General features: G+C 41.3%; 1 protein-coding gene across 4 annotated transcripts in view; it reads left to right on the top strand.

Annotated features, from left to right (window-relative positions):
• sdk2b (sidekick cell adhesion molecule 2b) overlaps nt 1–27,644 on the top strand; it is a 234,317-nt gene that overhangs the window by 40,174 nt on the left and 166,499 nt on the right. For all 4 annotated transcript variants that reach the window (XM_057825360.1, XM_057825359.1, XM_057825356.1 and 1 more), the window contains exon 2: nt 955–1,114. In XM_057825360.1, the coding sequence (XP_057681343.1) occupies nt 955–1,114 (160 nt within the window). The remainder of the gene's footprint in view (nt 1–954; nt 1,115–27,644) is intronic.

Here is a 27,644-nt window from a genome sequence, read left to right as displayed (position 1 = left end):
AGGTTTTAGACAGGTATCCTGCCTAAAACTTTTGCACAGTATTGTATATATATATATATACATATATACATATATATATATATATATATATATATATATATATATATATATATATATATATATATATATATATATATATATATATATATATATATATATATAATGTACCAAAATTATGTATGCCAATACATTTTTCCAGCCCATTTTTGGAGTTTTGTGTACAATGATAATGTTTTGTTTTTTTTCATTCTCTCTTTCATTGCAAGCAACATAAATGAAGATATTACTACCAAAGCATTTGTAATTGCAATCATTTTCTGAAAAGAAAAAGAGAAATTGAGCATTATCTGACAGAATTGCAGAGGTGCCAATACTTTTGGCCAGCAGTGTATATATGCTATACATGTATATACTATACATATCCATATATATAATGTTTAATGGATGTATGAATGGATGGATAGTTATAACCACAATTTTGCAGTGTTGTGGTATTGAAAATGTTTTTATAACATTTTTTAAATTATATATATATATATATATATATATATATATATATATATATATATATATATATATATATATATATATATATATATATATAAATACAGTATATAGTCTTCTGTTTTGCAACCACCTGTATATTACCAATTTGTGTGAGTTTGTTGAAATGGCTCAATGGCACATATTTACCCACAGCAAATAATTGCATGGTGTTATTATTTCTTTTAATAAATGTTTTCGTAATTAAGTCAAGAAAACACTACAGCAAAGATGATCTGCCCTTATGAAATGATGTGGAGAGCCACCTCTGGCTCTGGCAGGTCGAGCAACTGACACGTGGCAGAGTTTACTCATGGAATTTTGTGAATCTTGTCATAATGAATTAATTTGTGGTGGATATCATGTCAAGTGGACAATCTAACCAATGTAATTATTTCTCCTTTGCTGTAGATGATGTGCCTCCGTACTTTAAGACGGAGCCAGTGCGCAGTCAACTGCACTTGGAGCGCAACCGGCTCGTGCTGACCTGCATGGCTGAGGGCAGCTGGCCTCTGGAGTTCAAGTGGATCCACAACAGCACTGAGCTGACACGCTTCTCTCTGGAGTACAGGTAAAGAATCAAACTGGCTTATTGATTGATTTTGCAAGGACATGCTCTCATGTCTTGCTGATCAATGTGGGTCTGTTCCACCACGCTACTTAATGTTTGGTAGACATGTATTCAAGGAGATTCAGGATCCAATGTCACCTTTCAACATCACCAATACAATCTACATTATCGCTTAACAATAACTAATTTGTCATTAATTGTCCACATTTTGTCTCAACTTCCTTGGCTTGTTTGGAATATTTCCTAACGCAGGGTTGTTTGTTGACCACTGGATAAGTTCAGCTGCCACTACTATCTAATACTGCACGTTTCTCATCTGTTCGTGATGGCTGTTTTGTGTTTACACTAATACTTCATGATGATTTCAAAAGCCTTCTTGGCTGTTTTTATTACTGTTTTATAAGGGTGTAACGGTACATATGATTGTATTGAACCGTTTCGGTACGTGGTGCTTGGTTCGGGACGGATGCGTACCGAACGAGTTTCTGACGCAATGTAACCCTTACTTTTTGAGGCTGTGAGTCGATCGGGTTACAGTTTCTTTGTGTAGATTATATTTACTCCGTCTTCTCTACTATAATGAGGACCAAAACGTTAGGACAGTATAACCCAGAAAAGTCAACAGCGCGACAACGTGGCCGGCGCGAGAACGCAGTGAAACGCGGGCGTTAAAGTCAATCAGCCAATGCACACCAGTTACGTGTTAGACGCGTCCCAGAAGCGGTTCAACACGACGCACGCGAAAGGAGTTTATTATTTGACACGAGACGCGACGCTCCTGTGTCAATACTACTACCGGTAGCTAGGATCGGGCAGACCGGAAGTCACTCGTGTAAAAATACGGTGGATCCTGTCGATTTTCAAACTAATATGCAATCGTAACCGACTTTTTGAGTCCATCAGATCTCTTGAGTGGTAGATCGGGGCACAGTTGACTTGTCTTTGTTGATTTACTGCTGTCTTCTCTGCTATAATAATAACCAACATGGCCCCGTGTTCAATATAAAACCGTCCTACCACAACAAAACAAGTAGGAACTAATATTGACATAGGAACTAAAGTTATAGAACATAAAATATACAATACAAATGAATACTACAACACATTTGTAAAATATAAACTCCTAATAAAATAAATAATAGCCCATTTAAATAAAATAAATTGAAATGAGCTAAAACACCTGTAATTAAATAATATAATAATAATACACAGATCCCGCTTACACAATTAAATGTATTAATTTATGTGTGGCGCTTTAACTGGAGAAAATCCACCAATAAAGCTTTTGAAAACCGTTCATAAGAAAAAAAAATGATTCATTGAGGCATTTCATTTGTGAGGCAAATATTTGTTGGGTTATCTTTAAATACCCGCTATTTTTGAGCAGAATTCTAGCTTTGTATAGGCTAATGTTCCTATTGTTGAAAGCACGAAGGTGTGTAATAAACAACTAGCACATTTATATTTTGAATTTTGTTTTCTTACTGCAGGGGTCCCCAACCTATTCCACTAAGGCACACTGTGGGTGCAGGATTTCATTCTTACCAAACAAGATGACAACACTTTTTCCCCAATCTGGTGTTTTACAAGTGCAATCAGTTGATTGCAGTCAGGTGTGGCTTGTTTTAGCAGAAGCCTCATTGGTTCAACTGTCTCTGCTGGATCGGCTGGAACAAAAACCAGGACCCACAGTGTGCCTTGAGGACTGGGTTGAAAACCCCTGTCTTACTGTACCGAAAATGAACTGAACCGTGACCTCAAAACCGAGGTACATACCGAACCGAGAGTTTTGTGTACCGTTACAACCCTATTGTTTTATTACTATTATTTAAATACTCTTCTTAAAGCAATTTATTGTTACTAAAATGAATAAAACGTGGTTAGTAATCACTGTATTATGGAAGTTCCACCAGCTGACGTTGATTTGGTAGGTTGTCAATTTGCAACAGCAATAACCGTCGTGTCGGAAAATATTTTAATGACTGATGAGTGAACTGTACAACCCATTATGTACTGTATAAATCTACTTGAGGGCGAAGGGAAATAGTGAATGTTTCTAAAAACATTGTTTGTGTTATTTGATTTAAAGTAAATTACTTTGATCAATGGTTTCTATGCAATGAATAGTAATTAGATGTACAGTTTCCGTATTTAGTCAGGATGTCTCGATCCGATCACGTGATTCGAAATTGGGCCGATCGCGACATTTTTCAGAGGATCGGAATTGGGTAAAAAGGATTTGTCTTTTAATTAGAAAAATATATTTATGTTTTTCTGCTTTATGCTCGTACAGCCTCTCATCCTGGTGATACATCAGGCGCATCTTCAGTGTGTCAGCATTGCCAATGCGTCAACGCAGTGAAAGTCAAGCAGCAAAAGCACGCCAGTTGCAGAACGGTTGCATTTCAGACGCATCTTAGAAGCAGTTAACCGCGTCACACCCAAAAGAAACGGCAGAGTTTATTTTTTGTCGCGGGCAGGATCAGGCAGACTGGAAGTCACTCGTGAAAAAATACGGTGCATCCGATCAAATTTTAAGAAAATTCATCAATCATCATCTTTTTAAAACCTTTAGTCAGAAAAAAATATAAGTGCAAAAATATGCGATCGGGACATCCCTAGTATTTAGGATACGTCAATTTGCGCATGATGGTAAAGTTTGATGAATTTAGTACACAAAAAAATGCTTCTCATTAGAATTTTAACCAGGATCTTAGCTGGTTTCGAACCATATTTATATTCACTTCGAAATACAGTGGTACCTCTACATACGAAGTTAATTCGTTCCAGGATCTTGTTTGTAAGTCCAAATGGTCGTATGTCGAGCAGGATTTTCCCATAGGAATACATTATAATTCCATTAATTCGTTCGACAGCCCAAAAACCTACATTAAATGCTTAATAAATACTGCTGGTACTATTACAAATGGCAATTACACATAGCTAAACACATTAATTATTAATAAAAATCGGAATAATAACATAGTAATAATAATAATAATTATTGTAATAATGTAACGAATTGGGTTCTAATGTGGCGGACGTTTTTTTTTCTGTACCTGAACGCACCGTGTGACTGACCTGACGAGAGAGGAGCGGTGCAGTTGAGTTTACTTTCGCTTGTGTCGAAACTAAAGCCCACAACATGCTGCCTTGACATCCTTCCTTCAAACTTTTTCAAAACTGTTTTTCATTGCATAGCCCCAGACATACTTCAGATTATAAATACTTCCCTCCAAACAGGAGAGTTTCCTCAGACTTTAAAAACTGCAGTAATAAAACCTCTCCTAAAAAAACCTAATCTGGATGCCTCAACCATTAGTAATTACAGGCCAATATCAAATCTGACATTCCTGGGGAAAATTATCGAAAGGGTTGTGTTTGAACAGATCCAGACTTTTATGATCCAAAACAATCTTTTTGACTCATTTCAGTCTGGATTTCGGCCACAACACAGCACCGAGACCGTGCTTATCAAAGTCCTAAATGATATTCGTCGGAATACCGATGCAGGCAAATCATATGTTCTGCTACTATTGGATCTCAGCGCCGCATTTGACACGGTTGATCACAACATACTACTCAGCAGATTGGAACAGTGGGTAGGGCTTACTGACACTATTCTTCAGTGGTTCACATCCTATTTACATGATAGGGATTTCTTTGTGTCAATCGGAAATTATCAGTCAGAACGAACCAAATTCACGTGTGGAGTCCCTCAAGGGTCAATTCTTGGACCACTCTTATTTAACATCTATATGCTTCCGTTAGCTCAGATAATGGAACAGTATGACATCTCCTATCACGCCTATGCAGATGACACACAACTGTACATTTCTGTGTCCCCACATGATTATAGTCCCTTAGTCTCCCTGAGTAAATGCATTCATCAAATCAATGAATGGATGTGCCAGAATTTTCTCCAGTTAAATGTGGAGAAAACAGAGGTGATCATTTTTGGGCCAAAAAAGGAAAGGTCAAAGATAAGCAGCCAACTTAGCACAATGTCACTTACAGCTACAAATCAAGTCAGAAACCTTGGCGTAATTATTGACTCAGACCTAAAATTTGATAGCCATCTAAAGTCCGTCACTAAATCCGCTTATTACCACCTAAAAAATATAACCAGAATTAAGGGGCTTCTGACTCAACAAGACATGGAAAAACTTATGCATGCATTCGTCTTCAGCAGATTGGACTATTGCAACGGTATATTTACAGGTCTTGATAATAAATCAGTCAGGAAGCTGCAGCTAGTACAGAATGCTGCAGCCAGAGTCCTCACAAATACAAGGAAGCTGGACCACATTACACCGGTTTTGAAATCGCTTCACTGGCTTCCAGTGAGTCAAAGGATAGACTATAAAATACTACTGCTCGTCTACAAAACACTTAATGGCCTTGGACCAAAATACATGCTTGACTTGTTAGATTCCTATGAGACATCTAGACCCTTAAGGTCGTCTGGAACGGGTCTTCTGCATGTTCCAAGAACAAGAACCAAGCAGGGTGAGGCAGCATTTAGTTATTATGCTCCTCACCTCTGGAACAAGTTACCCGAAGGTCTGAAGTATGCTCAAACCGTTAGCTCATTTAAATCAGGGCTAAAAACGCTTTTGTTTAGCACTGCATATCCATAACTGTCTATATATTTCAATCTACCTGCCTTCTATTCCTCTTGTGCTTATCTCCATTGCTGATTTCAATGATTATTATTAGTAGTAGTTTTTGCTTTATTTCTATTTTTGTTTTATTTTTATTTATTTATTTTTATTCTGTGATTAAATGCGATCTTTTGTCTTGGTTTTTACGTTGTGTTGATTTAAATGTGATTTTTATGGTTTTCATGTGATGTAAAGCACTTTGAATTGCCTTGTGTTGAATTGTGCTATATAAATAAATTTGCCTTGCCTTGCCTTGCCTTGCCTTGCCTTGCCTTGCCTTGCCTTCCGATGTTTTCCTGAGTACACTATCAATTGCGGTGGACAGCAGGCGTTTTGTGTTGGATAGGGATAGGAATCGAAATCCGATTCCAATTCGGAACCGGTTCCGAGTGTTTCGAGGCCTCGACATCACAATGAAAAAGCCTTAACGATCCCTTTAACGATTCCTAAAGACGCGTATTGCGTCGTGACGTGTGTTGTTGTCCAGACGCATCAAACTGGCATGGCGCCAAGAACCACTCGCTCCAAAGTTTGACTACACTTCACCAGGAAAGAGTGTGAAAATGAAAGGTTACGACGGGTAAGCACGAGCATTGCAGCCATAAACATAACAATGACAGCACGTAGGTTCAAACGCTCGAAAGTGTGTCTTCACTTCACGAGGAAAAATTACAACAAAGCGACTTGCAGTCATTGCAAGGTGGAGATAACTGCATCGGGAGGGAATACGACTGCGCTGTCCTCACAAAGAGGCTAAGGCTCAGTCCTGGCTATACAGCTAGCTAAACTCCCAAATGACGATGCAGAAGATGTTGGTATAATTTGCTGACTTTATTCAACCATCACTTGAAGAGTGAGACTAAGAATAGAAATGAAACAAATCAATTTCGTCCCCAATAACAAACAGGTTTGCATCAACGTAAATCAGCGATGATTAGCTGCTAATAACAGTAATAACAAATGGTTAGCATTCGTTCGCTAGCATTAGCACATCGTTCAAACCACTACACAACTGGATTTAATTGTCCGATCGCGAGTGGAAACAACAACAACAACACAAAAGATGATACATACAGGCGTTGCCTCTGTAGATATTAACATTAACAAACTGCGGCCCGCGGCCCAAATACGGCCCGCCTCCACATTTGGTCCGGCCATTTTGAATTTTTTTTTTTCTCAATTGTGTTATTTATTTCCTGGCCTTTTCCTTGAAGAATTCAGAGAGGGTTATTTGGTTATTATCTATTTAATTAATAGTGTTTTTATTATCAATTATTATTATTATTATTATTATTATAAAGAATCCAGAAAGGGTTATTTGATTGTGGCTTTCTGAAAAACAATAATTTTTTACATTTATGCACTTCTGCAATCGTCACACTTTTTCTGTTACAAACTGACCCCGGCCCCTCATCAGAGAAGGGAAAAGTTATGTGGCCCTCACAGGAAAAGGTTTGGGGACCCCTGCTTTAACACATATTGCCAAAGGCAAAACAACAACCTATCTGCCAATATATACCAATATTTTTTATTTCTATTAGATAAATGTTTCAGTAAAATGTTACACATTCTTGTGTATTTGCCACTTATTACCACAGTTAACATTGAGGCTTTGGGCCTCTTTTGATCTCGTTGTGAGTTTGTAAGGTTGTGACTTCTGATTAAACAAACTCGATGCCAATCAAAACGTTTGTTCTTCTTTTTCCCCAAATTAGAATCGAGAAGAGAATCGATAAAGAATCGAATCGTTAAGCAATATCGATAATGGAATCGGAATTGTAAAAATCCTATCAATTCCCATCCCTAGTGTTGGATAAATTCTGAAATAAATGATAAAAACCGATGTAACCACAATAATAATTGTCAACCTAACCTATAAAGGCGAACGGTGGATGAGGAGGACCGTGGATATGTATTGTTGAGCTAGTTCACGGCTGCACACTCCACGCTCATATTTCTCTACAATTTGCATCTTCATTTAGAAGGTAAGCATCACATTTTTCCTTGTTTCAGCACCTGTACCAACCATTTTGAAACCTGTGTTGATTTCTCTCACAAGAAAGTCAGCCATGCGTCCGTCTGCGGTGCTGTCATGTCATCGTATTTCGAGCATGTCGTCGGATGTAGAAACAAATGGCGAGTCAAATTTATGTCGGATGTCGAAAAGATTGTGTGTCGAAGCGGTCGTATGTCGAGATACCACTGTATTTCAATGTATCTGAAAGAGGTTAGTAATCGGTTAATGACACTGTTATGAAAAACACTGATAAGAGCTATTGTTGTTTTACTGTCACCATCATTCCGCTTTCCTTTTTGCCTTGCGCACCAAACACCTTCATCGTTCTCTCACACGGCATGCTAAATTTGTGTAGGTGTGCATGTCAGTGTGTGTGTGAGAGTTGTTTGGGGTTGGCAGATAAAGTGTCTTTAACGGTAACTGGAAGATTGTTATCATGCAGCCAACACGGCTTTATCTCACTAAGCCGTGTGTGTTTGTGTGTTTATATGCACTTGGTGTGTGTTAGTGTGTGTGTGTGTGTGTGTGTGTGTGTGTGTGCAGCAAACACATCATACACTACATTTGAAGGAAAAGTAGATGCCAGCCCTGGCAAGTTGATGATGTCTTGCAGATCTCCAGAGGCTGATAAAAGCAGAGTGACATGCGTGTGTGAAAAGAAGTGGTCAGAGTGTACTCGGGAGGGTAGTGCACAATACTCTCACTACACTGCCTTGTAAGCAACAGTCACACAGCAGCATGTCCAGAAGGAGAAATAGACTTGTAATTGTCAAATGTTAGCATTTTGTAATATGGACCCCTCCAAGCATCTGGAAATGACTGTTTCTCTGCCCAAGAAGACTCGTTTTATCAGAAGACCTTACTTTTGCTCACTGCATTCATCTCCAAGCAACAACATTTTTGTGACCTCAAGGTTAACTGTTGATATGTGTCAAAAAAATGCTATATGTCTTTGACCTTTATATGTAATTGACTGTAAAACATACTTTTAAATTTCTAGCGTGAGCAGCAAAGGTTACTTTTGTTCACTCAGTTACTGGACTAGATGAGAAAAATACTTGTACTGATGCTGAACACAGTACACTTTTTTTTTTTTTTTTAAGTTTTGTGAGAGCAATTTTCCCAACTCTGTTTCGTAGCACTAAAGCAGGGTACCCGCGGGTTATTAAAAGTATTAAAAAAGCATTGCATTTAGTTTTGCATTATTAAAGGTATTAAAAGCATTAAAGTAGCTGTCTTAAGTCTGGAATTTTTTCACCGTGGTTTTAATTTTAGAGAACATCTCAGTGCAACCTAAATTATATCCGTGACAAAGTTTTTTTTTTTTTTTAATCCATAACGAAGATGACGCGTAGAATTTTTACGATGCGCTGCACCTCGTGCGTGCGCGCCGTTAGCATCATTAGCATCAACATCACAACCGCAGGCAATCGCACAGTACTGTGTGCTAACGCAAGGAACTGCTCAGATGCCTTAGTTGTTCTTTTCGACGAAAGCCTCAACAAGACAACCAAGTCCAAACAGTTGGACCAGCATGTGAGGTGTTGGATTGGCGACCAAGTCGCATCCAGATACTTTGGGTCGCAGTTTATGGGTCATGCGAAGGCAGTGAACCTGCTTAACATTTCAAAGTAAGTTGTCAATTTCTCCAATTTAAATGTGTTAGATGCAATAATGTATTTCTGCACGGTTGCCTTTCGAATGAATGTGAATTTCGCAGTTTTAACTCAAGAGTTAGCCATGTTCAATGGGGTATTGGCAGGTGCACTAACCTTAGCATGGATAAACCGGAGTCGTAGATTCACCATCACTCTCAGATACACAACACGGTTGACACTGTTTATATTGGAACGAGTGCGGGGTAACGTACTAACGTTGATCTGAATAACATGGCATGGTGATAGGCAAATTATAATGTAGGTGATATTAAAACACCTCCTGGTATATTTAAATGTTTTTTCTTGATTAAATAAGAGTATGGATTTTCTCTATCTGATTAAAAGAAATGTCTTCAATAGCTAACAAAGAATTAACATGTGTTTTTTATACTTCTTGTAATGTGATTTAAAAAAAAAAAAAAACAATTACCAAGGGAAATGGTCATGCGTTGATTTTTATTTTGTGGTAATTAATGGTAAACTACTGCCATTTAGTGGCTGTTTTTTAAACTTTCACTGCCAATTGCAAGCACTTTACAGTTAAGGTGGCCAACTTGACAATCACCTACCTACCACCTTGACTAGGTCCTCTTAAAAGGGAAGCCTGTTGTATTGCAAATGTAATTTCTGAAGTTGCTTTACAATTTTAATGTAAAATCCATTTTATCCTGGGAAAAAAAATTCTGAAAGACCTTATATTTAAATGTGTTTTAATTGTATCTTCAATAAATGTGCATTCTTTTGTCAAACACACTTAGTAATTGAGGTTAAATTCGATGTTCAGTGCTTTATTTTTTTTTAATATGATTCAATATTATCTAAATAATGGGTGCGAGAAAAGTATTAATTTTCAGTTGAAATGGCATTAAAAAAGGTCTTAAAAGTCTTGAATTTAGATTTATCAATCCTGGGGGGACCCTGTAAAGGGATCCATGGATAGAAAGACTTAAAGGTTTTCTTAAAAGATAAATATTATTATGAGATGAACTAATTTGATATTGAAACCTCTCTTTAAGTTTTTTTTTTCATACAATTTGTAAAATTTGTTTAACTAGTAGGTCGCCATTGTTGTTGACGTCGCAGGGTGGTGACGTCACATGGTTACGCTGCCGGGCTTCCAGAGTATGACTCTAGCAACATAAACATGTCATCTGTTCAATTTAAACCCTTTTCAATTTAAACCCGAGAGGAGTATAAATGAGCATGATAGCACTGTCGATATTTCACAAAACGAGCAGCAAAAGCAAAATGAACAGGAAAGACAGGATGAGACAAGACAAGAGTAGGAAAAAAACTAAAGATACACTATAATGTCGGTGGCCGATAATTATCGGCCGATAATGGCAATTATGACGTCACACAGATAATCCAGATAATAAAAAATTCAACCGATAATGTAATCCGATAATTATATACTTGATTTAGCCTCCAAATGTGCACAACCGAAGAATTCAGCACGCCGCCTCCTCAACCCCTCCCCTCTCTGAAGCCCCTGAGGGAGGAGGGGTTGAGGAGGCGGAGTTACACGACAAGAAATAGTTGAATATTATGGCGGCTGTTACTAAAAAAACGACGCTCTCGCCATTTGCGAAAAATGTACCGCAGAAGTTCCAAGAGGCCGAAAGAAAGCGTCCTCATTCAAAATCACTAACCCAGCATCCATTTAAAACTGCATCACAAAGATTTTTGGAACGAATGCCAGGCTGCTGCTGCTAGCGGGAATGCTAAAGCTATTATAAACACTAAGTTAAACTAGGGGCTTGTGACGATTCAGAGTCGGGTTGTTTGGGAAAGCAGCCCAAGGCGGGTGGTAAACTCGCATCTAAGGCTAAACACCGGCACGACTGGAGACCGATAGTCGGCAAGTAGCCGTCTTCCGACGGAGCCCGCCGCTCTGGCCGGTCCGGCAGGCCGCCGCCGCCTCGCCATCGGCGGGGCGGGCAGAGCCCGGTTCCCCGGCTTCAGGACCTCCGGCGAACAACCTGTTATGAACGGCAAGCCGTTGATGTGGATCCCAAAAACAGACAAGGAGATCAGGTAGAGCTAATGTTTGTATTTAATAAGTACAACAAAAGGGAGCACGCCAAAATGCGAGTAGAACTGAGAGAGCACGCCAATAAACGCGGATATAATAAAATACAACAAAGGGAGCACGCGAAAAATGCGAGTTTAACAAAGTACAACTAAGAGAGCACGCTAGAATGCATGAATATAACACAGTACAAGAATCTGACTACAAAGCCCAAAAGAGCACTAAAGTAAAGATGACCAAACCAGAATACGACCGTAGAACGTCGGGAAACTCGAAGGATGACGATGAACACACAGGCGGTAAGCAAGGCAAATAGCAAGCAATAGTCCGACACTTGCAGATGGTGACAAGCTTCCTTAAATACTGAGTTTTCCTAATCAAGCACAGGTGTGTCGCATTACCCCGCCAATCTGGCTCAATCAGGTGCTGCATAAAGGAAAGAAAAAGAACTGAGACACACACAAATATGACAGAAGCCCCCCCTCAACGGACGCCCCCTGGCGGACCACCTGGTTTCGTGGGATGAAGGGAGTGGAAATCCTGCAGCAGCGACGGATCGAGGATCCAGGAGCGGGGGACCCATTGGCGTTCCTCCGGGCCATAACCTTCCTAGTCGACCAGGTACTGCACCCCCCTACCCCGCCTCCTAGAATCGAGAATGGAACGCACCGTATACACTGGCCCACCGTCGACCACACGAGGAGCAGGAGGAGGCACTGGCGGGGGGTTCAAGGGACTGGTGGAGACCGGCTTGAGCAGGGAGACGTGGAAAACCGGGTGGACCTTCATGGAGCTCGGAAGCTTCAGCCTGACAGAGACCGGATTCACCACAGCATCCACAGCGAACGGACCGACGTATCTCGGGCTCAGCTTCTTAGAAGTCCCAGCGAGGTGCAAATCTCGTGACGACAGCCAGACCATCTGGCCCGGACGATAGACCGGAGCAGGCCTTCTGTGGCGGTCAGCAATCTGGCGGTTGCGGGCTGCCGTGCGGACGAGTGCATCCCTTGCGTTCCTCCAGACTCTATGGGCCCTCCGCAGGTGGACCTGGACAGACGGCACAACTACCTCCGCTTCTTGCGACGGAAACAACGGGGGTTGGAACCCGTACGCGGTCATGAATGGCGACCTCCCAGTGGCTGAGCAAATGAGGGTGTTGTGGGCATACTCCACCCACGGGAGATGTGATGACCAGGAGGCCGGATGCAGCTGACAAACACAGCGAAGGGCGGCCTCCAGCTCCTGGTTGACCCGTTCAGTCTGTCCATTCGACTGTGGGTGATAACCGGAAGACCGGCTCGACGTGGCCCCCAAGGCCTTGCAGAATGCTCCCCAAACTTTCGACACGAATTGTGGCCCCCTATCGGAGACAAGGTCACTCGGAATGCCATGACTCCGGAATACGTGCGCCACCAACAGGTCAGCAGTCTCCAAAGCAGAGGGCAACTTGGGGAGTGCGATGAAATGCGCCATCTTTGAGAACCGGTCCACGGCGGTCAAGATGACAGAATGACCCTTTGATCGCGGGAGTCCAGTGACGAAGTCCAGTGCCACATGGGACCAAGGGCGAGATGGGACAGGCAGTGGATGCAGCAATCCAGCTGGAGGGCGGTGAACCGCCTTGCCTCGAGCGCAGATGGTACAAGCAGCAACATAGTCCATGACGTCCTTGCGCATACCCGGCCACCAAAACCTCTGTGAAATGAGGAAGAACGTGCGGGACACACCCGGGTGGCAGGCGAACTTGGAAACGTGACCCCACTTCAGCACTCCTGCACGTTGAGCATCTGGAACAAATAACTTGCCCGTGGGGCAGCCTCCAGGCACAGTTACACCCCGCAGGGCCTCCTCCACCAGACGTTCGATCTCCCACCGTAGTGCCCCTACAATCAGGTTGTCAGGAACGACCGGCTCGTCGGAAGGCCCTTCCTCCACTGGCTCATGGATCCTCGAGAGTGCATCGGGCTTCCCATTCCTTGACCCTGGACGGTAAGTAATAATGTAGTTAAAGCGGGTCAGGAACAATGACCAACGGGCCTGACGAGAGTTGAGGCGCCTGGCTGCCCGAAGGTACTCCAAGTTTTTGTGGTCCGTGAGTATCTGGAACGGCTCTTCTGTCCCCTCCAACCAGTGCCTCCATTCTTGCAAAGCCTGCACAATGGCGAGCAGCTCCCTGTTGCCGACATCATAGTTCGCTTCCGCCGGGCTGAGGCGGCGGGAGTAGAAAGCGCAGGGGTGCAGTTTCTGGTCGACCGAAGACCTCTGGGACAGGATGGCCCCCACTCCGGAACTCGTTGCGTCAACCTCGACCACAAAAGGAAGATTAGCATCAGCATGGACCAGGACAGGTGAACTCGTAAACGCTCGTTTTAGGCCTACAAATGCGGCCTCTGCCACCGATGACCACATAAATGGCCGTTTGTTAGAGGTCAGCCTAGTAAGAGGCTCGGCCCTCATGCTATAATTACGGATGAAACGTCTATAAAAGTTGGCGAACCCGAGAAATCTTTGTAATTGCTTACGCGATGTCGGAGTTGGCCACTCGGCCACTGCCTGGATTTTAGCGGGATCGGGCCTGAGCTGTCCCTTTTCCACAATGAACCCCAGAAACTGTATTGAAACTCTGTGAAATTCGCACTTCTCTGCCTTGACAAACAATCGGTTTTCCAGAAGTCTTTGGAGAACAAGGCGAACATGTTGCCGATGTTCTTGCAGGCTTCTTGAGAATATTAAAATATCATCCAGATATACGAAACAGAATATGTTCAACATGTCACGCAGTACATCGTTTATGAGACTCTGGAACACGGCAGGTGCATTTGTGAGGCCGAAAGGCATAACAAGATACTCAAAATGCCCGAGCAGGGTTTTAAAAGCGGTTTTCCACTCATCTCCCTCACGAATCCGGACCAAGTGGTAAGCACTGCGCAAATCTAATTTTGTGAAAATGGTGGCTGATTTCAATGGGGCGAAAGCTGAATCTAACAACGGTAGCGGGTATTTGTTTTTAATAGTAATGTCATTAAGACCCTGGTAGTCAATGCACGGCCTAAGACCCCCATCTTTTTTGCCAACAAAGAAAAACCCCGCCCCCAACGGAGAAGATGAAGGGCGAATAAGGCCAGCAGCCAAGGAAGAGGAGATGTATTCCCTCATTGCCTCCTGCTCTGGTTTAGAGACCTGGTATAACCTTGAGTTGGGCAGCGTGGCATTGGGCAGCAAGTTAATGGCACAGTCGTAAGGGCGGTGCGGCGGTAAGGTTTTAGCATGCTCTTCACTAAAAACGCGCTTGAGATCATGATAATCAGAAGGAACATTGTCCAAATTAACTGGCTCTGTAGCAGTGTGTGCTTGACTGGGAAGCAGACACGCCGACCGTAAACAGTGTGCATAACAAAAAGTACTCCAAGTTACTATTTGCGTTTTAGCCCAGTCAATATTGGGGTTATGTACTTTCAACCAGGGGAGCCCCAGCACTACTGGAGCAGATTTACACGGCATTACCAAAAAGCTACGGACCTCAAAATGATTTCCGGACAGTTTTGTTTTGAGCGGAGGCGTAATAAACCTCACGTCCGCCAGGGGTCGCCCATCGAGATCTAAAACCCGTTTGGGCCTAGCGAGTCTTATTAATGTACATTTAAGAGCGTCCACAACACTCTGGTCAACAAAACAATCATCAGCCCCCGAATCGATTAGAGCAGAAAACTTAATATTAACCCCACCGTGTGACAATTCACCCGGCAGTTGCAGTCTCATAACACCTTGGGGGTCGCTGGGTTCCTTTATCACGTCGCGGGGCAATTCACTTGACTGATTACTGTCATGTACGAACCTCGGCCCCCCTCGGGCAAGGGGAAGCCCTGGGACCGAAGATCCAGATAGACGCGAAGGGAAAGCGTCACAGGCGGCGATATGGTGCCCCGGCGAGCCACAATAAAGACACAAGCCTGCCTCCAACCGCCTCCGTCGCTCCGCAGCAGAAAGGCGCCCGCCACCGAGTTGTGTAGGCTCCCCTCCTATCGGGACCGGACTCCGCGTCGGCGTAGAAACGAACAGCGGTTTGACGAAGCTGTCCCCACGGACCGCAGTCGGACCGCTCCGCGGCGATGACCAACGACGTCTCCGAGGCTCCATGGCACGTTCCCTCTCACGCGCTTTCAGGCGATTGTCCAAAAGCACGGACAAAGAAATCAGGTCTTCCAGATTCGATGAATCATCCCGAACCGCCAACTCGTCCTTCACCGCAGAAGACAGCCCACGCCGAAAAATCCCACACAGCGCCGCTTCCCCAAAACCGCACTCAGCGGCCAAAATGCGAAACTGAATAGAGTAGTCTGCAACAGTTAGATCGCCCTGAAAAAAATCCAACAGGCGGCTGGCTGCCTCCTTGCCTCTAACTGGATGATCAAAAACTCTTACAAACTCAGTCTCAAAAGTTTCAAAAGAATTACGGATCGCGGGCCTTGTGTTGCTTACCGCCATGGCCCATGTAGCCGCTTTACTGGCGAGGAGACTCATTACATAAGCTACACGGGATCTGTCACTCGCAAACGTACAAGGCTGCTGGTCAAAAATTAGGGAGCACTGATGCAAAAACTGTCGGCAAGCACCTGGCTCTCCCTCATAACGATGAGGGTGTGGCAACATCGGCTCCCGAAAAGAAGCCGGCGGGCTCATCGGGGGCGGGGCAGGTAGATCGGGCGCCGCAGCAGCGTCAATTATACCACCGGGCTTTACAGGCGAAGCCATATTCGCAACTCTTGTGGTGAGCGAGCCGATCACATCCACTAATTTGCGTATCGATTGCTCGTGTTGACTGATCATATGGTAGTAACCAACGAGAGCACGGCAAAGACCCTCCGAGTCCGTGGGATCCATGTGGTCGGACTATTCTGTTATGAGCGGCAAGCCGTTGATGTGGATCCCAAAAACAGACAAGGAGATCAGGTAGAGCTAATGTTTGTATTTAATAAGTACAACAAAAGGGAGCACGCCAAAATGCGAGTAGAACTGAGAGAGCACGCCAATAAACGCGGATATAATAAAATACAACAAAGGGAGCACGCGAAAAATGCGAGTTTAACAAAGTACAACTAAGAGAGCACGCTAGAATGCATGAATATAACACAGTACAAGAATCTGACTACAAAGCCCAAAAGAGCACTAAAGTAAAGATGACCAAACCAGAATACGACCGTAGAACGTCGGGAAACTCGAAGGATGACGATGAACACACAGGCGGTAAGCAAGGCAAATAGCAAGCAATAGTCCGACACTTGCAGATGGTGACAAGCTTCCTTAAATACTGAGCTTTCCTAATCAAGCACAGGTGTGTCGCATTACCCCGCCAATCTGGCTCAATCAGGTGCTGCATAAAGGAAAGAAAAAGAACTGAGACACACACAAATATGACACAACCCGGTTTCTAGAGCGTTCCCTCACGGCATGTGAGCAGAGCCAGGCCCCGAATACGCCGCGGCAAACCGGCCGGTGCAGGCGGATTATCCGGTACGAACGTAGCCGCCGCCGAGACGAGACACGATTTTTTTTTTTTACCGAAATGACCCGAGAGCCAAAGCCCTGGATAAAAAAATAATGCCGTTTATACGACCACCATTCTTCATGAAAAACATGCCAATCACATTTTCACCACTACATTTGGAAAAGTGATGTCCAGTAAGCAAGCTTATCATGACGGCACAGTGTTTAGATGATAATTTAAACATGGAGAAAACGAAGTCAGCCCGTCAATAATACATTCAGTATGTAAAATGACGAGCGGTCAGATGACTTTGTAATGCCGCCTTTATTTTCGGCTTAACAAAACTCAGGCACAAAACAACACGCACGGAGATGCGAGCTCCAACTACATCCAAATAGTACTGCCGTTTATCAGTTTAGCTGCTGTAAAGCGAATGTCGCGACTCGTGAGTGCCGCAAATGTAAACAAAGCGCTGCAGAATGGGTACATGACATCTCGCTCTTTTGAGTTAATCATTTTCACAGTGTGCAACAAAGCATATAACATTAGCAATCACTTTTCAAATTAATTTAACTTATTTGTCTGCTCAATTACAGTCACAGTAGATAATCTAAACTTATTGGCACTTATTAACACTTATTAATTTAAATATGCACATTCCTGTTGTAATGAAATAACAATAATATTCTGTAGCCACAAATATTCAAAATCTTTTCTTCTTCCAAGTTTTTTTTAGGATTAAGTATAATAATGTATTGCTTAAAATAAGGCTGTTGAGATTATTTTCAGATAGCTATTTTTCTTCCAAGAAATCTGAGAGAAATACACATGAAGTGCTGGCAGATAATTTCACTTATTTCCAAAAGATTTACACTTAAAACTGACTAGTTTTAAGGAAGTGTGTTTTGCAGTGTATTAATGTTATGTTAGGAATGGCTTACTTTTAAAGGCATTTTTGTGCAACTTAGGTATTTACTCTGTAAGTAATTGTTGCCAAAAGTTTACCATTACACAATGTCAGACAATGTCATTATTTAGATGTTGGAATTGACGACTTGTTCATATTTTATGTTGGAAAAAAAATAATAATAATAAATTATATTTTTGCACAGTAATATTTTCTTTTGTTTAAAATTTTACATAAATCTTTTAATAGAATTATCGGCTTGACATTATCGGTTATCGGTAGGAATGAGGAGGAAATTATCGGTTATCAGTATCGGTTGAAAAATGTATTATCGTGCTTCACTAAAAAAAACGGTGTTCTGCCAAAATGTGCTACACCGGCGAAACCTTTACAGGAGGCGAATTTGACACCCAAAGTTCTACCGTGCACTTTCAGCTTGTTTTGTTTAGGTGCATGCAGACAGAACATACTAAAGATGCCTTAAGAAAATACTTAAACGTAGTAATGTCAAATAAGGGTGGTTTAAATATGCTACGTGACTAATATGGTCAACAGATAAACAATCTGCTTTAAAACTACCACTAAAAAAAGACAATGCTGAAAAGTATGAGAAGGAAACATATGCAAAACGTATTTTGAGGCAATGAAAAGGTAATAAAAGACTCAATAAAAACACAAATAGTAAGTACTCGCCGCTTTTAAACGATGAGCGCATGTGCTGGATGTCTCGCTGCGTAGAAGGAATTGCAGTAACCCGGTAGTATTCGTCGAGTGACAGCAACAATCTAGGTCAGGGGTGCCCAGTCCCGGTCCTCGAGAGCCCCTATCCAGCTTGTTTTCCGTGTCTCCCTCCTTTAACACACCTGAATCAAATGATCAGCAAGCTCTGCAGCAGCCTGATAACGATCCTGATTAGTTGATTCAGGTGTGTTAGAGGAGGGAGACATGGAAAACAAGCTGGATAGGGGCTCTCGAGGACCGGGATTGGGCACCCCTGATCTAGGTCATCACCTCGAGTGTTTATTGCGCGCTTAAAACATGGCGCCCTCCGTAGGTCAAAAAATGTACTAAATATTATAGATTTTTAAATGGCAATGGCAATATTTTATGTGTTTCTAATAACATATTTTAGTAAAAGAGAACAATTGTGGCTTATTAGAGCCTATAAGTCTTAAGTCCAAGGTTCCCTTTAATGTGGTAGCCATTTTATGAATAAGAATTAGAACAGGTGCAAGTTTCAGCCAGCAAGCGGTCCCATCAGTAGTCATGTATTGCAATAGGAAGTAATGTGATCTAATACTCAGTATTGTCCGTAGTGCACTTGATATGCAGCAGATGAAAGTCGGTTGATAGAACCCTTTCACTTCCATCCTCCCATCCTTTTTGGGTGCTATTCTAGCTGACAGCATTTTCTTTGATCCATATTTCAAACTACTCCGTCCCAAATTTATGCAATGGCAGTCTTTTTAAGTCAGGGGGAGCACAACGGGGAAATAGCAGCACTTTTATTTATTTATTTTTGTTTTAAAAAATCGAATATTTGACTGTTGCTGTGGTCTGTTAGTTCTGAGATTTGCTTTAAACTACCGACAGCATGTGAAGTGACCTTGTGTCCTATTCAATCATCTAATCAATATGATAGGCGGCACTTCAACACTGTGTAGTGGGTGCAGTGGAATAATTTTGGTCTGATTTGTTGTTGTTGTTGATAAATTCTTTATTGGACACTGATATTGTGTTGACATAATTACTAGATTTACATTGTCATCTGTGGCCATGTCAGCACTGATGCATGAAACGTCACAGATAGAAAAATATAGCATGGGACAGATGTACTGCAAATTTCGGCCCAACTTCGTAAAACAGATCCACTCCAGTGTCTTTTTGAGCAATGGCTCAGTTGGGAGCACTTGCCGGATCAGCAATCAATTTTGGCCCAGAACTGGTCCAAAGTAGCAGACACTACATTAATGTATGGCCCGGATATGGCACACATGTTGTCCAATCTGGGCCAGATTTGTATCAAAACCGTTTTCAGTTTTAAATTTGGGGTCCATTTTGTTCAATGTATCATACCTTAATGTGTTTATATTGCAAATTAAATTTGTATATTAAAAGCAATAATGACACTTCTTTTTGATGCCATTTATTAAGGCTAACATATTAATGCAACTTACAACAATATAACAATACAACATTGTTTTTTCACAAAATATTTTAATTGGAACAAGCAACTCAACATTAAAAAGGCCTATTATTAGACTGTAAACAATGTTATATAATATGTCAAAATTTTTGTTAAGGTTGTGGGGCAATGGGGGACCTAAGCGTAGAGACAGAGGCAAACTGGCAGTGGTGACAAGAGTTCATTGACAATGAGAGGGAGTGATAGATAGTGTCCGAAGAATCCGATGGGCAGTATGGTGATAGAACAGGTGAAAGGTCAGGCATGCGTTCTGGCAGGCAAGCAGTACAGGATCTAGCGGAAAAACAAAAAACAAAAATGAGCTCAGTATCAGGATTACAAGATTCTTTGTTAGCTGAAAGTCATGTCGGTGAGTTGTTGATCCGGCGATGATGTGAGGCAAAAGGACCTTTTTAAGTAAGCTGCTGACAATGCTCAACGGCTCCTGGTCCTAGGCTCACCCATCTGTGCAATCAAGGCAGTGACACAAATGCACAAACACAAGGGGGAGGGGCTCAGTTTGAATAACAGTATTCAAACATTGAAACATTTACAGCAACACAAAGTAAGTGCTTTCTCCCTCCATATGTTGTTATGCAACAAATTTTGAATTACTTAACTTGCAGACATGGAAAGTCACTTGAATACACCGGCCAATTTAATAACGCCCGGTTGAATAACTTGTTTAGCAGTCAAGAAGTGACTTCAAAACACAATCATGACTTTGAATAAAGCACTTACCATAAAAATGTCTGAATGCCGAGATGACGTGTCCCGAATCCTGCGTATTCTGCTGTTTATTGTCGCAGCGGATGCTCGCCCTCAGGTTATGCGCTGCTGTGATGTCTCGCGTCAACCTTTAAATTTCAGACTTTTAGCACGTCCGGTCTGTACGGTCCGCCCCGTACCAGTGCATAACCTATTATTTCGACTGTCAAACTGATTATCCCGGCCGCATCTGACGCACTAAGACGCTCAGCAGACGTGATTGCTATGTGAATCTGTTGAGCTGAGGCTGGATCCGGCACAGAGTAACCTGCTATTGGGGGTAGTGCAGCATAAAACTTTGTGTGGTGCTACTTCGCCAAGACATTTCCCGATCACATGCAACGCAATTAAGAAATCATTGCTGGAATTGTGGAATGTCGCTAAATCTAATCAATTTGGTGGCAAAATGAAATTGCGGGACGATGACAATGTGATAGACGTACTCACCGTCCATTGCCTCTACCGGCATCTACTTTTTGAAATGCGTAAATTAGTATTTTTCAAGTGGAAATAAGCGTGACAATGCAACTGGCACTTTGACCACGATCGTAATAGAGCGTCGCTTGCTGTTTGATTGATCCGCGGAAAATAAATCAAACTCGGTGCGGTGATTCATTTGTCACTTAGGAATTACCAAAAAATGTCCTCTCCTCACACTCGAAGCCACCTGACATCCGGTGCGAATATTTTGCAGATGTTGTAATTTCATGGCTGCCCCGAGCAAATCAAAGCAAGCAAAATATAATATATGGAAGCAATTTAATGGCTAGAGGAAAGCGAAAGCTTGGAGCGTAACGCCAGATGACGGACAAAAACGAGGTCTTTTTCATTACATTGAGATGAGAAAGAACCCAATTTATTTAGAACAAATTGAAATGTAATTCAATCATACTAGTTTTAAGCAAGGTTTATATTTGTTGGATACGTTTACTCTCCATGCAATGTATACTATTACAGTGAAGAAAATAAGTATTTGACCACCCAGCTATTTTGCAAGTTATCCCACTTAGAAATCACGGAGGAGTCTGAAATTTTCATTTTAGGTGCATGTCCACTGTGAAAGAGATACTCTAAAATGAAAAATCCAGAAATCACAATGCATGATTTTTTTTTTTTTTAACAATTCATTTGTGTGATACAGCTGTAGTAAGTAATAAGTATTTGAACACCTGTCTATCAGCTAGAATTCTGACCCTGAAAGACCTGTTGGTCTGCCAATTAAAGGTCCACTTCCACTCCATTTATCATCCCGAAACAGATGCACCTCATTGAGGTCGATGGCAGCATTAAGACACTTGTCCACCCCATATAATCAGTAAGACTCAAACCTTTAACATGGTCAAGACCAAAGAGCTGTCCAAAGACACCTGAGACAAAATTGTTCACCTCCACAAGGCTGGAAAGGGCTACGGAGCAATTGCCAAGCAGCTTGGTAAATAAAGGTCCACTTGTGGAGCAATCATTAGAAAACGGAAGAAGCTAAACATGAGGGTGAACCACAATCGGAGTGGAGCCCCATGTAAGATATCACCTCGTGGGGTCTCAATGATCCTAAGAAAGGTGAGGAATCAGCCCAGAACTAAACGAGAGGAGCTGGTCAATGACCTGAAAAGCACTGGGACCACCGTTTCCAAGGTTACTGTTGATAATACACTAGACGTCATGGTTTGAAATAATGCATGGCACGGAGGGTTCCCCTGCTTAAACCAGCACATGTCAAGGCCCGTCTTAAGTTTGCCTATGACCATTTGGATGATGCATAGTAGTCATAGGAGCATGTTTTGTGGTCAGATGAGAGAAAAATTTAACTTTTTTGTCATATTTCCACTAACCGTGTTCGGAGGAAAAAGAATGATGATTACTATCCCAAGAACACCATTTCTAACGTGAAGCATGGGAGTGGTAGCATCATGCTTCGGGGGTGGTTTTCTGCACATGGGAGTAAGGATGGGAATTGATAAGATTTTTTCGATTCCGATTCCATTATCGATATTGCTTAACGATTCGATTCTTTATCGATTCTCTTTTTGATTCTAATTTGGACTAAAGGACTGTATGAAGTTCTGGGTTCAATATGTTTTATGGTTCATTCGCCTTGGCATGTCGGTTAGAACACAACGAGTGGAGAGTGGAGTGGGTCTTTGGCACTTTTAATCCACTTTAGCAACAGGCACAACTATATACAGGCAATGGCACTTGATATGAGAATGACTCAATGAGCAGATGAGAGCATGTGTGGAAAGATGTTGATGTATTGCTATGTGTGTGGAAGAAGACTGGAATGTGTGGGTACATGTGTGGTTCTGAAAGGAAAGAAAATTACATCATATTAGAGCTGATGCAGTAAACAATGCAAATTGACTGTAAAGCAGTCAATGACACACATACATGACTCGCACTGTACAATGAACACAAAGGTGGGGGGCGCGAGTGCATGCGCAAAACCCGGAAGCATGCTGCGTGCATGTGCGGTCATCATGGCCATAAAAGTGGCGAAAACTAAGCACTTTACACTTATATGGATGCACAACATCATCTTAATATGCTAAACTAACACATTCCCTCTTAACACAAATGTGCAACATGAATATAATGTAAACAATGCTCTCCTTGACGCAGCGAAGAGGAGCGGGAGCAACCAGCCAACGTAACAATAAAAACACGAAACGGTCGCGCTGATAACGGCTCTAACTTATCATAAGAACTTTATGACATGAAGAGGAAATACTTACATTCGTTCATGGACGCACACACATTAACAGGTCGCCACACTCTGCTCTGAATGCGCACCTATTCTCGGTCCCAGTTTACGCAGCGCATGTGACGTAGGACAATAACAGGAAGTAACTGACTGGTTGCTATGGGAGCAAATGCATACCTGATGAAACTTTCTAACAGGAGTATTAAAATAGCTAATAAAATCGTTTAGGATTATTTTAGATCCATATATGTCATATATTATTTTTATTCGACGAGGAATACAATAGACCCATTAATAGACTTTTTTTTTTTTTAAATCACCATTTCTTTAAGTAGTCTCATGAATAATGACCTGGCCTGTGAAAATCAATGCTAACTCATTCGGCGACGACTCTTCAGATTAGACTTGGTGAGTGGTCACACTTTGAATAATCGTAGTCTTGCTTACTGATTTGCCTGTTTGTGACATGTATAAATTACGTTACGCAATTCATGCTGGCTGGAATCAATGAGAGAATCGTTAGATAAACTGCCAAACGATTCCATGGAAATGAAACACATGGAACTGGTTCTCTATAGGAACCGGTTCTCGATTACCATCCCTACATGGGACAGGACGAGTGCACTGTATTAAAGAGAGGATGACTGGGGCCGTGTATTGTGAGATTTTGGGGAACAACCTCCTTCCCTCAGTCAGAGCATTGAAGATGGGCACACAGCCAGGAAAACCAAGGAGTGGCTCCGTAAGAAGCATAACATGGTCCTAGCATGGCCAAGCCGGTCTCCAGATCTAAACCCAATAGAAAACATTTGGAGGGAGCTGAAAAACTTTCCCAGCGACAGCCCAGAAACCAGACTGATGAGGGGCCAAGATGCCTTCTGCAGTGTGTGCAAACCTGGTGAAAAACTACAGGAAACATTTGACCTCTGTAATTGCAAACAAAGGCTACTATACCAAATATTAACATTCGTTTTCTCAAGTGTTCAAATACGTATTTGCAGTTATAACACACAAATAAGTTGTTAAAACATCATACGTTGTGATTTCTGGATTTTTCTATTTAGATTATCTCTCACACAGTGGACATGCATCTAAAATGAATATTTCAGACTCCTCCGAGATTTTTAAGTGGGAGAGCTTGCAAAATAGCAGGGGGTTGAAATACTTATTTTCTTCACTTTTTGTTCCAAAAGCCACCAGATTCATTACAATGTGTGTTTTGCGACTTTTCAAAATGATCAAGTATGTCTACAATATGTGCAGACTCCATGGCAAGGTTGCCTTGTGATTTAAAGTTATTGTGGCTGAGACACAAGAAATAAGATGCTCTTGGTTACTGAGGGGAATCCATTAAGGTCACCCGGCCAAAGAAATACTGGCTAGTGTGAGACCCCCACCCCCTCACAAAACCCCCCACCTAACCCTTTTTCCACCATGAAGTGATTCAAGCGCATTTATGTTTGTGGAGGGCAAGTTTTTCCCGCCACTAATTGGATGTTACTGGCCGCTTCTCGCCCTTCTCGTAGCAAGGCCACCGCTCGTCTCATTTAACGAGCCAACAACACAATCAATGCAACTAGCCTGGAAAAAATACATTGACTTTTACAAATAAGATAACTTTAACACAGAAATTGTTTTCCTTCAATATTCAAATGTTGGGCACAATTGAGGCACCACAAGTCAAAAGTTAAGGCTCCGGAGAGCAAAGTAAAGAAGCGGAGGCTTTAAATTGCAATGTGAAAGGAGCAATTTGTCATCATGATGTGGCTCAATGTTTCGTATTTATAAAAAAAAAAAAAAATTCAAAGCAAATTCTCGAAAATGTGTCACGTTATCATGGCAGTCATTTCCAGTGTAAGCTCACCGTAATGAATGTTTACCTGGCATTTGCATTGATTGTAAAACAATGAAGCTCAATATTAAAACCAGAGGTGGGTAGAGTAGCCAAAAATTTTACTCAATTAACCATAGCGTTACTTCAAAATAATATTGTTCAAGTAAAACTAGTCGTCCAAAAAAATGTACTCAAGTACAAGTAAAAATGTATTTGGTGTAAAGAATACTCAAGTAATGAGTAACATTGTGAGTGACTGCTTATATTTTTGTTGGTTTTTTTTTTTTTTAAGCAATGGTATTTTTTCTGAGCACAAAGTTATCTTTCTTGATTGTTGTTATAACGATACTGTCCAATAACCCATTAGATAACCACATTAAGCTAAAGAAAGACAAACAAACAAACAAACAAAAAAAAATCATTGAATTCCGACGAGAGAAAAAAAATTACATAAATGAAGCATTATTCGTCCATGGAGCATGACTGCCCTCTGGTGGAGAAAATAATTCCTAGTTTGAATAGTGAGGATTTCCTTTATAATTATTATTTTGAAATGATAAGTCTCATATCTCCGATTTTCCATGGTCAATCGGTGCCAAATAAAACTGGGAGAAAGGTTGAAATCCGCACTCCATATCAAATACCTATTTTTTTATGGTGCTTTAAAGACACCATAAGATTGAACAGGCTGGCGTGAAAATAAAACGGTAAGCTTGCGTCTAATTGGTAGAATGGAGTCATGTGATTATTGTTGTGACATCTCATTGGTTAAATCGGTAGAGCTATCCCGTTAATACTCATGGCACGTCTCTACTCTCGGCATCCCTGGAAGAAAAAAATTAATAAAATAATAGTAAAAAATCTAATATGTAGAATAAAGAGGAAAAATGTAATGACTCTTGTGTAGCCCAAAGTAGCGGAGTAAGACTAGTGTTTTTTCTCCAGAAATCTAGTCAAGTAAAAGTAAAAAGTATAGCTTAGTAAAACTACACTTAGAAGTACATTTTTCTCAAAAAGTTATTAAAGTAAATGTAACGGAGTACTTTAGATGTAACGCGTTACAACCTACCTCTGATTAAATATACAGCTAAGTGTGAGCAATATGATTAATCGGAACAATTCAAATGAATTTGGGACCGGTTTTGTTTTCGTCAACGATGACTATAATGAACATTTTTCATATTTAACATATCAACGAACAATTTTTTTCATGATGACGACGAGACGATAACGAGTTTAAACGTGTTTCGGGAGACTAATATATAGTTTCTGTCACATGTTCACAATGCGTGACATTTTATGTGTAGTTAGCCTGCATTGTAGAAGTGTCTGGTTGTGTCACTCATGTATCATGCCGCGCTGCGTCCCACCCAACTCCCCAGTTTCCTCTCCAGGCTTGCTTGTTTTGAAACATACACGGTAAGATTTGTTTTCTTATCTTGGCCAGAGCGAATAATCAATGTTGCTTTAGTTTTTAAAGGTCTTTGCTGAGTGATCATAACACATTAAATGTAACTTGTAGCATTAGCATAGCATTAGCATTATGTGGACGCTAACGGCGAGCGTCCTTTTAAGCTCTCGGACAACTTATTTTTCCGTACATTTCGTGGCATCCAGGTGGATACAATTAATTGAATATAATGTGCTGTTTCCCGTCTTAGTGTGGATTATCACCAAGTTGGCGTAGTCCTTCTAGACGCTACAATATGTGCTTCCCTGTCAATGTTTATTCGAAACCTTTATTTATTTATTCACTTATTTGGGGAGTAAAATGTTTTAATTTAACAGACTAATACATTTTTAGTAAACGTCGACTAAAACTACACAAAATGAGTTTTTGTCAACAAAAACTAGACTAACACATTTTGACATGACGACTATGACTAATAAGTATTATTGTACAAAAGACTAAGACTCAGACGAAATTTAAAAGGGCTGCCAATAATCTTTTTGTATTAAAACATTGCTGATAATTATTGTTTTTCATGTGCTCATAACACTCAAATATGTACCTAATTAATTCAGTTTGAGTAAGAAAAAAATCACTTTTCACATACAAAAAAAAAGAATAATTAAAGGGTGACGCTTATCAGGCCAGATGGTTCTACCAATGAATTGCCTCTTATTTTTTTTCAGGGAGTTAGCAACCCTAATACCTAGTGACCACAAACATACTACATACAAAATAGTTCCCCTTCTAGGAACACAATGATAAAAAAATCAGCAGAACTCAACATGCTTTTTCTCAAAACCTCCACATTCCTATCCAATCTCACAAT

The sequence above is a fragment of the Corythoichthys intestinalis genome, chromosome 21 (genome assembly GCF_030265065.1).
Source record: "Corythoichthys intestinalis isolate RoL2023-P3 chromosome 21, ASM3026506v1, whole genome shotgun sequence".
Lineage (NCBI taxonomy): Eukaryota > Metazoa > Chordata > Actinopteri > Syngnathiformes > Syngnathidae > Corythoichthys > Corythoichthys intestinalis.
This window is presented reverse-complemented; position numbering and strand designations above follow the sequence as displayed.